This window comes from Apaloderma vittatum, unplaced genomic scaffold (genome assembly GCF_000703405.1).
Source record: "Apaloderma vittatum isolate BGI_N311 unplaced genomic scaffold, ASM70340v1 scaffold13770, whole genome shotgun sequence".
Lineage (NCBI taxonomy): Eukaryota > Metazoa > Chordata > Aves > Trogoniformes > Trogonidae > Apaloderma > Apaloderma vittatum.
Window position 1 is genome coordinate 1 of NW_009696260.1, and position 13,712 is coordinate 13,712.

Consider the following 13,712-nt stretch of genomic DNA (forward strand, 5'->3'; position numbering starts at 1 on the left):
CCTTCTCACCTGCCCCCCCGGCGTTCCCCGCCCTCACGCCGGGATTCCCGGGGATTTTCCCACCGTCTCTGTACCCCCGGCCCCCCTTGTTACCACCCACGCAACTACTCAAAAGTCCCCTCAACCACGCTCCAGACGCGAAGCTCCCGAGCCCCCTCGGGAACCCGGCGCTTCCTCTGATCTCCGCGGTGAGCAACAGCAACCAGGCGCTTCGGGAGAGGAGAAGTGCGAGAGCAGCCTGGAAAACTCCTACCTGGAGAAGCTAAAAGCCCGGAACAGCGACATGTCCGACGGCAGCGACTTTGAGGATGTCAACACAACCACCGGCACGGACCTGGACACCACTACTGGCACCGGCTCCGATCTGGACAGCGATGCGGAGAGCGACAGGGACAAAGCGAAAGACAAGAGCAAACAGATGGAGAGCAAGCCAGACTTTGTCAGCAGCTCCGTGTCTGTGAGTTCCACCAACAGCACGAGTGAGATCCCTCTCTTCTATTCTCAGCATTCCTTCTTTCCTCCCCCCGAAGAGCACCTGCTCCCCACCACGGGAGCAGCCAATGACTCTATTAAAGCTATTGCCTCCATCGCGGAGAAATATTTTGGGCCTGGCTTTATGGGGATGCAGGAGAAAAAGATGGGTTCGCTCCCGTATCATTCCATGTTCCCCTTTCAGTTCCTCCCCAACTTCCCCCACTCACTCTACCCTTTCACGGAGCGCACCCTCAACCACAACTTGCTGGTCAAGGCAGAACCAAAGTCACCCAGGGACCTCCACAAAGTGGGCAGCACCAGCTCAGAGTCGCCTTTTGATCTCACCACGAAGCCAAAAGAGATTAAGCCAATCTTGCCGCCGCCGAAGGTCCTGCCAGCCCCGGCCTCGGGGGAGGAGCAGCCGCTGGACCTGAGCATCGGCAACCGCATCCGAGCCAGCCAGAACGGAGGAAGAGAGCCACGGAAAAACCACATTTATGGGGAGAGGAAGCTAATGGCAAGTGAAGTCTTACCCAAGATTTCCCAGTCTCAGCTGCCTCAGCAGCCATCCCTGCATTACCGCCGAAGGTCCTGCCAGCCCCGGCCTCGGGGGAGGAGCAGCCGCTGGACCTGAGCATCGGCAACCGCATCCGAGCCAGCCAGAACGGAGGAAGAGAGCCACGGAAAAACCACATTTATGGGGAGAGGAAGCTAATGGCAAGTGAAGTCTTACCCAAGATTTCCCAGTCTCAGCTGCCTCAGCAGCCATCCCTGCATTACGCTAAGCCATCGCCCTTTTTCATGGACCCCATATACAGGTATTAACATACCCTGCCTTAAGCATTTCCTCTAACGAGCCGATTTGCTAGCTGATGCCGCAACTCGAGGGAGATGGGGATGTGGGTTGTGTAGAAAGAGCAGTGGAAGTCCACTGTGGTCGATCGTGCTTCTCTCTCCTTTGTCACAGCACGGTGAATTTTCTGAATTGAAGGGGCGTAATCAATATGTATAAAGAACACATCCTTATTTTGATAAAGAAGAAGCTTGACCTATTTAAGGACTCTCCCACGAGCCAACATTAAGATGGCACTTCTGCTGGGGAAATTCCAGAGGTTTGATTTGATAAGAATGCAGAGTTCAGATGCCTCAGAGCCCGGGCTCTCATGGCTTGGGAATGAGTCAGGAGCCCTGGGAGCCTGGAAATGCAGCTCTCCCACTGACTGACTTGATGGCCCTTTGTGAGCCACTTCACCTTTCTTTCCCCCCCATCCCCCTTTTTTCCCTCCAATTCCTTTTCTTAGAGTTTTTCGGTCCGTAGGAGCTGCTGTTGTGGACCCAGCCTTTTGAAACATGTTTTAGTCTAGAGTAACAAGTACTGTGTAAATACACGGGAGTGTGTTACTATCCAGATCTATCCTGGATCCATTTTTTGCAGACATATCTCTCTTAGAAGATAACGAGGGGTTTCTAGTTTTGCTCGAAGCAGATGTTTTTGGAGGAAGGCCTGATTCGTTCTGTCGTTCCCAGAAGCAGCTGAGTGCGGGAGGCGGGTGGAAGCAGGAGGGTGAAGTTACCCAAATGCCAGTTAAACTCCCAGAAGGAAGGCTTGAGTCCTTTGTTGGTTTGGAGCTTTGTATAATACCTGTTTCTAAAGGAAAATCATTTTAAGCTTTAAGGGCAGGCTGCCAGCGTTACCCATCCGGGCACTGGCGCTACCTTTGCTTTCTCCCTGCCACGGAGGAGACGTGTTTGCAGCGAATCCCACTTGTTTAGAGCAAATTCCAGTGAATAGAGGTCTCCCAAACTAGTTTGATTTAGACGTGAACACAGCAGTTAAGTCTCCCTTAGGATGGACTTGATACCATCCCTTTTGGAGCGTGGGCTTGGCCCGGAGGGGTGGGTTGAGCAGCCGGGTCCCGAAGCAAGCGGGTTCTCTCGCCCAGCTCGAGGTAACTGTGAGCAGAGCCGGCGAGTTCTGCGTGGGGACCCTCGCTGCCACCCGGCCTGACGGGACGCTCTGAGCACTGGACAAGCTCATCGTCGCCACGGGGCGAGCGTGTTGGCACGGGGATGGCTTGCTCACCGCTTCAGAGGGCTGAGGAGGAGAAGCAGGCAGGAGAACAGCACCTCTGCTGCTGCCTCGCTGCTGTTGTGCGCTTGATAACTGTGGGAAAAAATGATGTCAATGTCTAGCCAGGCCAAAGAGCTGTCAGCTGAGATGAGGATTAGCGAGCCCTCGTCGCTCGCGGTTGAGAAAGCGTCTCTGGCTTTGCCGGCGCTGCGCAGCGTTGCTTACACCCTCTGTGATGGCAACGGCCACACCACAGCCCACGTAGGCTGTCTGGGACCCACCGTGGGCATCTCCTGGAAAAATCAGGAATGATGTCAATTGTTGGTTTTTTTTTAAAAAAAGGTGCTTCAGTAAATAAGTGGGGTAGGGAGACAAAAGCTCCGTGTTAGCTTTGGGTCCTGCCACCTCTGGGCATTCTCAGTAAGAATGTTAAAATAACACGGGTTAAAAAAGCTGTTGCCAATTAAAATAGCAGCCCCGGGAAAACCGTAAAGATCCAGAAGACAGATGGAAGTGAAGGATGGGGGCATCGTTTGTTGCATTCCATGGGGTGCATATAGTTTTAGTAATATATTAAAATAGAAAGTCAGCAGTGGAGTTGCTTGCAAATCAGACTTCTGATGTAATGAGCTAAACAGCAGAGCTTCCAAGTCCCAGCTTAAAAAATATGGAAATATTTTGTTTCTAAACTTCTCTTTATCAGACTCTCTCACATCATTTGGCTCCTTCGTTTTTCTCCCAAAGGCCACTTAAATCCTTGACATTTTCTCCTGGTGATATAATTTAATGCAGCCAGACAGCCTGAAATCAGCGCAGTTTTTAGCTCAGCCTCGTTAAGGTACCGTTCTCAGGCACTGGGCTGAAAAGATCAGCTTAATCCTCCAGTCGCAGCGGAATCCAGCTCTGACGAGGCAGTTTGTGCGTGTGTTGTGTTCTCTGGGTAAATCGTGGCGCAGATTTACCTTGTGCCAGGGAGAAACTTCTTCTTACGCGTTGTTTTACAGGTGGTTGTTTTCCTGAAAATCCATGAAAACGCACACCTGGCAAAGCACAGGAATTCAGACTGTGCTTCCAAAGGCAGCTCTTCTCTTACCTTCTACCTAAGAAAAACCTAATGCAGGTTAAATGCAGTTTGCAAAATAGCACCCTGCCTGACTCTTCTTTTAAACTCCTTGGTAATTTGACCCACACACCAATCAGCTGAAATGCAGCAAAATCACTTGCTCTCATTTATGCCAGACTAATATAGTTAAAATTACTCTTATTGTTGGATTTCTGCTGGTTTAGCTGAGATGGACTCTATTCCCGTAATTTAAAGATGCAGCTGCGTTTATTGGAGCTGCTTTCATAACACTTTTTTTTCCTCATAGAGGACATTTCGGTTTCTCCTTTTGTTGATTCCACACCACGGTTTCCCTGCCAGTAGAATATTTTGTGAAAGCAAAGCCAGTGTTTTAAAAAACAAGAGCCTAACTTCAGGATTGTCTCTGCCTAGTAAGGTGCCTAAGGGTGGAATATTGGAATAGCCCAAAGTGAGAGCAGAAGAATTTGTGTTCCCAAGTCACTTCAGGAATCTCCCACCGGTTCCAAATTTTTTCAGTTGTTGTCCACATACGCTCGCCAAAGAAACTCAAATTATGTCTCAGCTGCAAGGGAGGAAACAAATATGAAACACCTAATGATTTCAGCACGCTTGGGGCTGTGAAGTCTGGCCCAGTGTTAACTCTTCAGATAAAGACAAACTCTCAGAGGCACGTTTTTTGGAATGCAGTGGCTGCCTGCTGTGGGCTCTAGAGCTTCTTCCACTTAAACATCGCTTTTGCTGGGAATTAGGGGTTTTTCATTGCACAACAGCAGAGGCTTATAAACAGCTGTAGCAGAGGCATTAGTTCTTTCACAGAAAGATCAAAATGTTTTCTTAGTCGTCAGTCCAATGGCTAAAAAAAACTGGCCAAGGGAGTGGATCCCTTTCCCTATCGTTTCCAGTGCCTCTTGCCGGGTAACTTGTGGGTCAAAATTCGCAATATCCAGTAGAAAGGGAAGAAAGACATTTGTGTTAATAGGAGAAACAGCCTCTGCAAACAGTTCGGCTGTTCCTTTGCTGCCTGTAGCCCTGTAAGGTGAGTAACACTCTGTAAGGTGTGTGCCCAACCCTCTGTAAGGTATGTAACCCTCTGTGTTGTTGTCCAGCAGGGTGGAGAAGCGGAAGGTGACAGACCCTGTGGGTGCCCTAAAGGAGAAGTACCTGCGACCCTCCCCGCTGCTTTTTCACCCCCAGGTAAAAGCAGTGATGTTATGTTGCGGTGTTGGTTGAATGCTCCAGAGCTTTTGAGACGGGCTTGGCACAAACAGGTCGCTGGGATCGAACTCCAGACAGCTTTACTGTTTGAGAGAGGACGGGAAATGCCAGCCCCTCAGAAAGGCACAACTAAGTCCGGTGCCACCAAGGCTATTCCTGAGAATCAACCTCCGTTTACAGCCCCCCTCATCTTAGAAGTGGTAGCTAAACTCTCCAAGCAGCAATATCACTCTTTGCCCTTGAGATTCCTTGCTCTGTCACGATAACGCGATGAGCTCTGCCCAGCACCCTCTCCGGTGACACGGTTGGTCACCAGCATCCTCGACGGCCCCTGCTGGGACCTGAGCCCTGTGGGCATTATTGTGCTCTCCTTTATACTCACATACATTGTTCTCCTCTGATAATATTTCCCACCTTAGATAAATAACTTGCAGGTTTGTGAAAGCTGGATCCTGGTTGCTTTCACAGCTAAACTTAGTTCCCTCATTGTTTCACATCAGCCTCAGAGTTTGGTTAATAACTTCCCCCGATTTTTCCTTCTTACGGACTGGATAATGGTGACAGGCTGGCCAGGAACATCCTGTGTTTGTGTGAGTTAGAATAGTGGGGATATCTGCCTGTAAAGAATCTGATAGCAGGGAGGAGCCAGTGTGGCAAAGCAACCCAACAAGACGATGAGAAACGTACAGCCCCTGAGCAGCAGCAAGCATTGGGCGGAAGGTTATTGACATTGTTCCCGAAATCCTGACCACGTCCTCTTCCCATGGCAATGAAAGGTCTGGTTATCTCTAAGAGCTTATCACTCGGAGTCGCCTAAAATTTACAATGAGTCGAGCCCGAAACTTCCTGACAACTGATTTTTAATAAAGCGGGTTGCTGTAAAGATCACTTGGTCTAGAGAGTTGCTGTTCCCGGGCTGCGTAACCAATCGGGCATTTCAGACACAGTGACTGAGGACAGGTCGTTTGTTCAAGAATATGTGACATTCTTAGTAGCAGATCCCCATCCCACATTATCCTGGATCTTTTCCTAAGGAATCATGTTCTCGGTCACTCTAAAACACGAGTCTGGTCCCAGCCTTCTCTCTTGTGCATAATTTCCCAGCTCTCAGAGAGGGCCCTGGGTGGGATGTGAGCAAGCCAAAAGATGGGATAAAGACGGAGCATTCAGAAGATGCTTCTCTCTTAAAATGAATTTCAAGGGACTTTCATTTCTTCACCAGTCGTTGACCATAGTTTGCTCTGATGGGAGTTATTCTTGCATTGTCTATTTTAAGTGAAACTCTGGGCAACATAAATAAATGGTGTAACTTTTTGATAACTTAATGGAAAACCTCTTCTCACCTGTTAAGTTTCTTTTCTTCTCCCCTTCTTTTTTATTATAACCAGGCAGTTGTTCCCTAAATAGCAAAGTGCCTTTACCTCTGGAGAAGCTGTGGCCAGTGTTTAGAATTTTAAAATGAGCCTACGGCTATCAAGCCAGCAAACATCTCTGACTAAGTGCCTAAAGAACAGGGCACAACAAAAGATATCTCCAGGTACTCCAGCAAAGGGCTGAGTGGCACAGCTCTGAAAGATCCGGATAGCATTTTAACGTGATGGTTTTGTTACATGACTGGCAGCTGGGGCAGAGCTTTTGCTGTAAATGATCAAGTAACCTTTTCAAGTGGCTGGTGCTAAGTATTACTTACTATTTGTCATGGGCTGGGAGCCTCCAACTAAGGGGCCGTGGATCTATTATCAGGAAACGGGTTTTACTACTCCTCTTTTTTACAGCTTATGAATGGTTGTCAGCCTTCCACAATGTATTCTTTGGTGATTAAGACGACTTTTTTTTTTTTAATAGTCGTACATTTTGAACAATATCGTGGTTCTCCTTCCTCCCCCCCAGCCCAGTTTAATAAAGTGTAAACGCGCAAAAGGTCAGCCCTTCCTGTACAATAGAGCATCTAGTTTTGATCTATGGCTTCCTACTGCCTTCCGCTCGCTCGCTGTCCCCGACGCGCGGGCTGACTCTCCATCCCGGCAGCTCCCGCTCCCCCCGGTCCTCCCTTCTTCCCCAGTGATGTCATCTGCAGGGAGGAGGCAGCTTTATTGCTGCCTTGTTTGTTTTATCCCAGTTTTTCTGCTTGATATCTCAGAAGTGCTCTCAAGAGTGCATGAAATCGAAGGTTGGAGCTGTCAGCGTGGTTCTCCGAGTTGCATTTCTCTCTTGGATTTGTATTTCCTGTTTTACTCTAATGAAAGTAAAAAGGGTTTTCTTGAGGCACAATATTCATGCATATCTTTTTTTTTTTTTTGCATAAGAGCCAGTTTTTCTTCTTTTCTGTCCATTTTTGCTTTCCCCTTCTCCTGTATCTCCAGGTTTTTCCCTTTCTCCCTCTTTCTGGGATTGAACCTGGGGTTTGTGTGAGAACATGGCTTTGCTAAGTCACACAAGCTCAAGCTGACAAAGGCACCCAGGAATGTTTTACTCGGTGTCAGGTCCCCAGGCCTGTGTGCCCGTCCCGGCACAGCTCATGCTCCTTCCTCACCGTAACTCATCACCCTCAGCTCACGTGAAGTATTTTGGTTGCGATTCCCTTTTGCTCCAGGAAGCTCAGCCTTCTCCCACCCACCCTTCCATCACCTTTACTGGCTTCTGAACCTTCCTTACAAGTAATTAAAATGTTGGCCTCATCACTAGGCAAACTCCCTGCGGACTCGCTCCGTCCCGAGTGGGATCTTAACTCCTCCTCTCCCCAGTTGCTCCCTCTTGCCCCCCGGGCCTCAGCCCCTGCCCTGCCCCAGCTGCCTGCTCAGGGCTCGCATGTTCCCCTGAGCTCCCCTCACAGGGTGCTCTGGGAGAAATCCAACCTCCTGGCTTTCCAAGACTTTGAGAGGAAGGTTTGGGTGGCGAGTTCTGCATCCAGCAGTTGACCGTGGTGTCTAATTGCAGCATCATCCCTGGAGAAAGGGAAGCCAAGCGTGTTCTGAGATAACTTCTTTAATCTGAGATGCTGAAAGTAGACACATGCGCACTGCAGAAGGTAGACGAGTGCCTGATTTCTGAGATGGCTTTGCTGGTTGTATCTTTTCTGACTTCTCTGAGCACGATTTCTCTCCTTGCTGGCTGGATTCATTTCACACTGTGCACGAGCTTCCAAGAGTAAGAGCAAACGTCAGTGACAGGTTTTGACCAACATACTGGTGCTAAGAGATATATCTTATGCATCATTGTTCTTCCTGTGGATTTTTATGACACGAGGTCTCGCCTTGTTTTGTAGATGTCAGCCATAGAAACGATGACAGAGAAACTGGAGAGTTTTGCGGCCATGAAGGCAGACACGGGCACTTCCCTGCAGCCCCTTCCCCACCACCCCTTCAACTTCCGATCTCCGCCACCCACGCTCTCCGACCCCATCCTGCGCAAGGGCAAGGAGCGTTACACCTGCAGGTAAGGGCCTGGGCACCCTGCGGGCGTGAGGCCGACCCTGGGAGCTGCGCCAGCCCCGGCGTGCGGCACAGCAGCCTCACGTGGACATCTCTGCTGTCTCGGCCGGGGTGGGAGGAAAAACAAGGAGCAGCAGAATTAGATCGGAGCATTCGGATGACTAATTCACTCTGAAATAGCTTGTTTTGTCTGGTAGAAAATCAGCGTCTTCTGTGTGCTCTGTAATTTTTAATAACCTTGAGAGCAGATCTGGAGATTCTCAAGCAAGCGGAATTCTCCGAGCCAAGTCTCTCGTGTGTGGCAGCAAATGCCACAGTTTCCAATGCGAGCACAATCTCAGCTATGCGAAATTAAGGAATTTAGAAAATGGCATACAGTGAACAACTTTTTCCAGCACAATTGTATCCACAGAAATATTCACGTACCCTTTGCGGCTGTAAAAGCTCGTGTTGGAGCAGATCAACCTCTGTGCAGTTTCACCTGCGACAACAAGAGGTTCTCGGGGCGGCTCGCGCTGCAGCGTTCTGGGTGCAGTAAGTGGGCACCCGCTTTGTTCGGCGTATGCTTCAGTTCAGCCTTGCCACAAAAGCTGTGGGCTCAAATTTCGGTTAGAAATTTGAGGTTTCTACCTGCAATAGGGACTCAACTTACGTTTAGATACACACTCAGGAGTTAACACTTGGGTTTTCGTTCTTGATGGACACTCGCATTCATCTTCAGGACATCTGAAGGTGCTGAATGTCTCTGAAATTAAGAAACTCTCTCCATATGTTCCTTCTACAGCAGTAAGCACCAGGTTTCACAGTCACAGAATGTAACCCTTCATCCTTTGTATTTTATTTCCCAATTAATATTTTTTATTTATACTTCCCTTCCGTTTGAGTTTACTGTGAATCAGATTTCTTGTGGAACACAGTCCCGTCTCTTATTTCATTTCCTACTCCTTGTCCTAAGCTGTCAGCTCACAACAGCATGGCCCAGTGACAGTAACCCAACGCTGCAGCATTTATCCACGAGAAAATTCTGTCAGTTCGAGAAAGATGATCAGGTAGATTCTGTACGATAAGCAACTAAGCAGGGCAATAAGGGAGGGCTATAAAAACGTCAAGCAGTGCATCAGCTGCTAAGCCAGCCAGCATTTGGGTCTGGGCCGAGTGTTCCGAGAGGGCTTTTTCTGCTTCCCACACTTCCCAAGGATGCGGTGTCTCGGGTGGAGGTGGGTTACACCAGGATCTCACCGCTGTGAATCCCGTTAGTCTGGGGCAGGAGTTGCTCTGCTAGATTTTACTCCCCATCTCACTCTTTCAGTACGTGGGTGCTGAGAGGTACCGGTGTGTGAAGGAGCGTCCCGAGCTGGGAAGCGGGATTGAGCCGAGCATGTCAGTGGGAGCTGGTGAGGCTGTTTGGAAACAACGTGGTGTGGCTGAACCTTCGTGCACTGACGGGTGCTTTGGCTTTCACCGTCTAGGTACTGTGGTAAGATCTTCCCACGCTCAGCAAACCTGACGAGGCACCTGCGGACACACACCGGGGAGCAGCCCTACAGGTGAGCTTGTCCCTGATAAAACCCCATCCCAGCACGCTCCTCCTTCTCGGTTTTATTTTTCCCCCTTTCTAAGAAGCCGTGCTGGTGTCCTGCTGCAGCCCTGTGGCTGCATCCAGGGATTCATAGGACTGTGCATTATATGTGCCAGCCAAAAATAATGAGGCTTGGCAGCTTGAAGACAGACACTTAACTTATATTTAGATGTATGCTGGCAAAGGAGCGGTCTGATTTGCAGTGTTGTTCGACACTCACGTTCACCATTCATCTCAAGGACAGCTGAAGGTGCTGAATGTCTCTGAAAATCGGGCTGGTTTGAAGGGCTTGCCAGTAAGTTAACTGTTGGGTCTAACATGATGTCTTTTATTTTTTTCCTAATGCATATCAGAGGTGCCTGGAGTAGTGGATCAAAAAAAAAAACAAAACCAAACCAAAAGAAAAGCCCTGTAGTATACCTGCTTTAAAATCTAAGTTAGGAAGCGTCCTACCTTAAATCACAAAGTTTACAAAAAGCGACCAGAGAGGGGAATTCACACACTGTTTCCCAGGTTCAGTTGTTGAAGTGAGTGCTTTCAATCTGAATAAAAACTCACAAGAAAATACATGTAATGTATGTGTGGGGGTATCCACCTCACATGTAATATGTGTGGGATGGAATATTTCTCACGGGAACTTTTTCCCCCAGCATGTCCTCTTAGTGTTTTGCAGTCTGAATCAAAAAACTTTGGCAAAAAACTATGCTTTGGTTGGCTGGTTTTTTTAGAATAGGTACGTATATAAGCAAAGCCGAATCAGTGACGAATGGAGAGCTCACTGAAGATGAAGTGTTGTGTTTTCCATAACGTGACTAAGTGTTTTGCGTGTTGTTGAGCAATAGTAGCAATTCAAACAGTTTCATTTTTGGTGGCTAATATTATGGCGTCTCTATACAAAGTCATGAGTTTGCAACAAAGCTAATGTAATAGTTATTATATAAAGAGAAGCACAAGCAAATTTATGAGCAGCAAAAGGCCATGTGGTCAAATACACGCAGTTTTTATGCTTAGTTTAACTTAAGAAGCTGCTCTCTCTGCCACATTGTGAAGCCCGGTACATTTTTTTTCCATACCAAGTCGTGCAGAATTCTGAGTGTAGACGTTAGGTAAATCAAAAATAAAAAAAGCCCTCCCCAAAGCAGACATATATTTTGGAACTGTTCCCCATTCTGATTTTTCAGTTGCGCTATTTGATATGGCTTGAATGAATACTGAGCATTCACTACACACCCCTGTCGGACTGAAATGCTTGCTCCCGATTATTCAGAGATTGTTAGTTCAGTTTTCTTCCAAAAAAGGAGACTTGCAACTTAACAAAGGTTAGGAAAATAAAGATTTATTTGATCTGGTCTTCTCCCAGAAAATGGCCTGAGTGTTTTTTTTGTAATAGAGGTTTGACTTCTGGACAGTGTTGCATTATAATAGCACTCCTGAGAGTTAGTGCTGCGCTTACAGAAGAGCTTAATTATCATTGATTTTCTTGTGCTCTCAGAGAGCTGAGATTTCCAACTTCTGTGGCAATAATTGTTTTCAAAGCTTGTTTTTTAAGTGCCGACTTTATGCAGGTAAAAGGAGGTTGCTGCTTTTTCAGTGTGTCACTGATGTCTGTCCTGCAACTTTTCTTCGAATTGTTTGAATTGTTGGGGGTTTTTTGACTTTGTCAGTGTTATATATTCATCCAGACAAGAATTAAAACTTTCTTACAGCTACCATGGACTGACCAAATGTCCAAGCATGGGTCAAGAACAACTAAAAGCAATTTGATTCAGCAAGACTTTATTTTCCTCTTCCCAACGCCCGTTCCCTCCAGGATGCCATCTGATTCCGGAATCACACTCAGTCCTGACGCATTGCCTGCAAGGTTGGGATCCCCGCTACAAGGATGTGCTTCCTGATGGCTGTTTTAAATTTGATTTTCTTTAATCTCCTTTTAGGCCCCCATGTCCTGTTGTCTGCATTAATCTGGAACTAACAACTAAAGCAGATATCTACTGTGTTGTTGAAAACTGCATATTGTTCAGTAAAAATCTCTTCTTTCTCATCTTCTTTTTTTTACAATGTAGGCTAAGTTCACCCCTGGTGTAAATGCACTGGAGATGGAGTTACTCCAAGGAAGATTAACTGTCCACGCATTTTGCGCTTTGTCGCTGCATTTCTGTCTTTATTACAGCTCACATTATGCATCAAATAAGTGTAAAATTCTACAAGTGCCATCATGCTCTCGAAACTTTACCAAGTGCATTACCGAACGCCGCGCTGTCCCCTCTGCAGTGTTACCAAGTGTCGTAGCCACACGGTGACAGCTCAGTCACCCCTTGCGACGTTACTGGGCTTTTCTGTCTCTTTTTGCCTTCCAGCAGCGTGACACCGGGTGCCTGGGGCTCTGAGCAGCCCCTGCCATCCCCTAGAGCTCCTGACTCCCAAATTTGCCTCCTTCTTTGCGATCGTTCGCTTCCGCTTCCTATTTTTTTAGCCCGCTGATGTGTTACTTTAAACTGATAAGGAAGAAACTTTACTAGTGTTTGGTCAGTGTGTTTACAAAGCAAATACCGCTTCTTTTGAGTTTTATTCTTCTCCTGCCTTCCTGTTCACCTCTTCCCTGGGTTTAAGCTGGTTCCTCTGTCTGGGCCATTTATTTAGATTAAAACCAGCAGAGATCCAAGCACTGACCCCTCTGGGACCACAAATAAAGCAGAACGTCTCCCTCGTCCCTTTGCTTTCAGACTCCAGCTATTGCTCCTTCCCAGTGCCCCTCTGTTTCCTATTTTTTTAACAAGCTCTTTATCCTTCCTCCGTACCTTAACCTGGGTCCACATAGCTCATGGTTAGAGCAAGGACCTGTCAGAGGAAACTTTTTCAAAGACTTCCTGAACACCCAAATAAATTGACGTGCAGGGGGCCGGATCGCTCTTGCCTCGCACATGCCAGCGCCGCCTTTGAAGTCTCTGGAGCCGCTGGTGTGAGTGATGCAGCGAGACCCGGCCCGGGCACCCAGGGCACTCGGCAGCCCCCTTTTGCCCCCCTTTGCAGCCCTTTGCACCCCTCGTGCTCCCCTGAAAGGAACCAAAGCGGGATTCTGCTCAGAAAGGCGCAGAGCTGGGGGGCGGCAGGCAGGGAGCAAAGACCTGGGATGGGCAGAGGCGAGGAGGGGGCTGCTGGTACAGCCCCGGCAGAACCTGACCGGGCAGAGCTGCTTACCACGGGATTTGGGACATTTTGGGCTGGTTTGGGCATCTCTGCAGCACTGGAGAGCAGAAGCTGCTGAAGCCCGGGGTTGCTGGCCGCTGGGAGGAGAGTAGGAGCTGGAAATCTGTGCGTGTGTCACAGTCCATGTATAAACTCTGCTGGTTCTTGCTGATGTTCAAATAACGCCTTGTTTTCTTTAGTTGTTCAGTTCGTGTTTTTTGAAAAAATGAAAAAAGAAAAACTTTTGAAGTCTGAGAAAACTGTGGTTTAAAAAGAGGTTTTGCCTTCTTCCCAGGTTAATCATAATAAAGGTTCATTATTTGAAATATCTTTATTCTTTTTGGTGAGTTAACAGTAGGAAATTTGGAGGTGGACATGGAATCCATAAACATTCAGTGAGAGAGAGTGTTTCATAAATGTATCTTTGCTATTTCCAAAAATAATACCCATTTATTTTTAGAGACCAAATAAAAATCGCAGCTGTGGCACATCTGGAAACTCTTGTGTGTGTTTCACAGCATAGGTTTTTGTTAATTTTTTTTTTTTATATACTCGCATCTCCTTCCCACATTTGAACCTGTTGTGTTTGGAGGAATTGACACCACGTCCTCAGTGTCAGGGCAAAGCCAAGGTCAGGCCTGGGTGACACAGGCACGAGGGGAGTCCCATGTG

General features: G+C 47.7%; 1 protein-coding gene across 1 annotated transcript in view; it reads left to right on the forward strand.

Moving 5' to 3' along the window:
• Nucleotides 1-8: 8 nt before the first annotated feature.
• Nucleotides 9-13,712, forward strand: part of PRDM16 (PR domain containing 16) — a gene marked incomplete at its 5' end in the record, with an annotated part of 20,266 nt that continues 6,562 nt past the window's right edge. Inside the window, 6 exon segments of the mRNA XM_009874164.1 lie at nucleotides 9-204; nucleotides 207-862; nucleotides 1,063-1,292; nucleotides 4,739-4,823; nucleotides 8,110-8,279; nucleotides 9,745-9,822. Coding sequence (XP_009872466.1) covers nucleotides 9-204; nucleotides 207-862; nucleotides 1,063-1,292; nucleotides 4,739-4,823; nucleotides 8,110-8,279; nucleotides 9,745-9,822 — 1,415 coding nt within the window.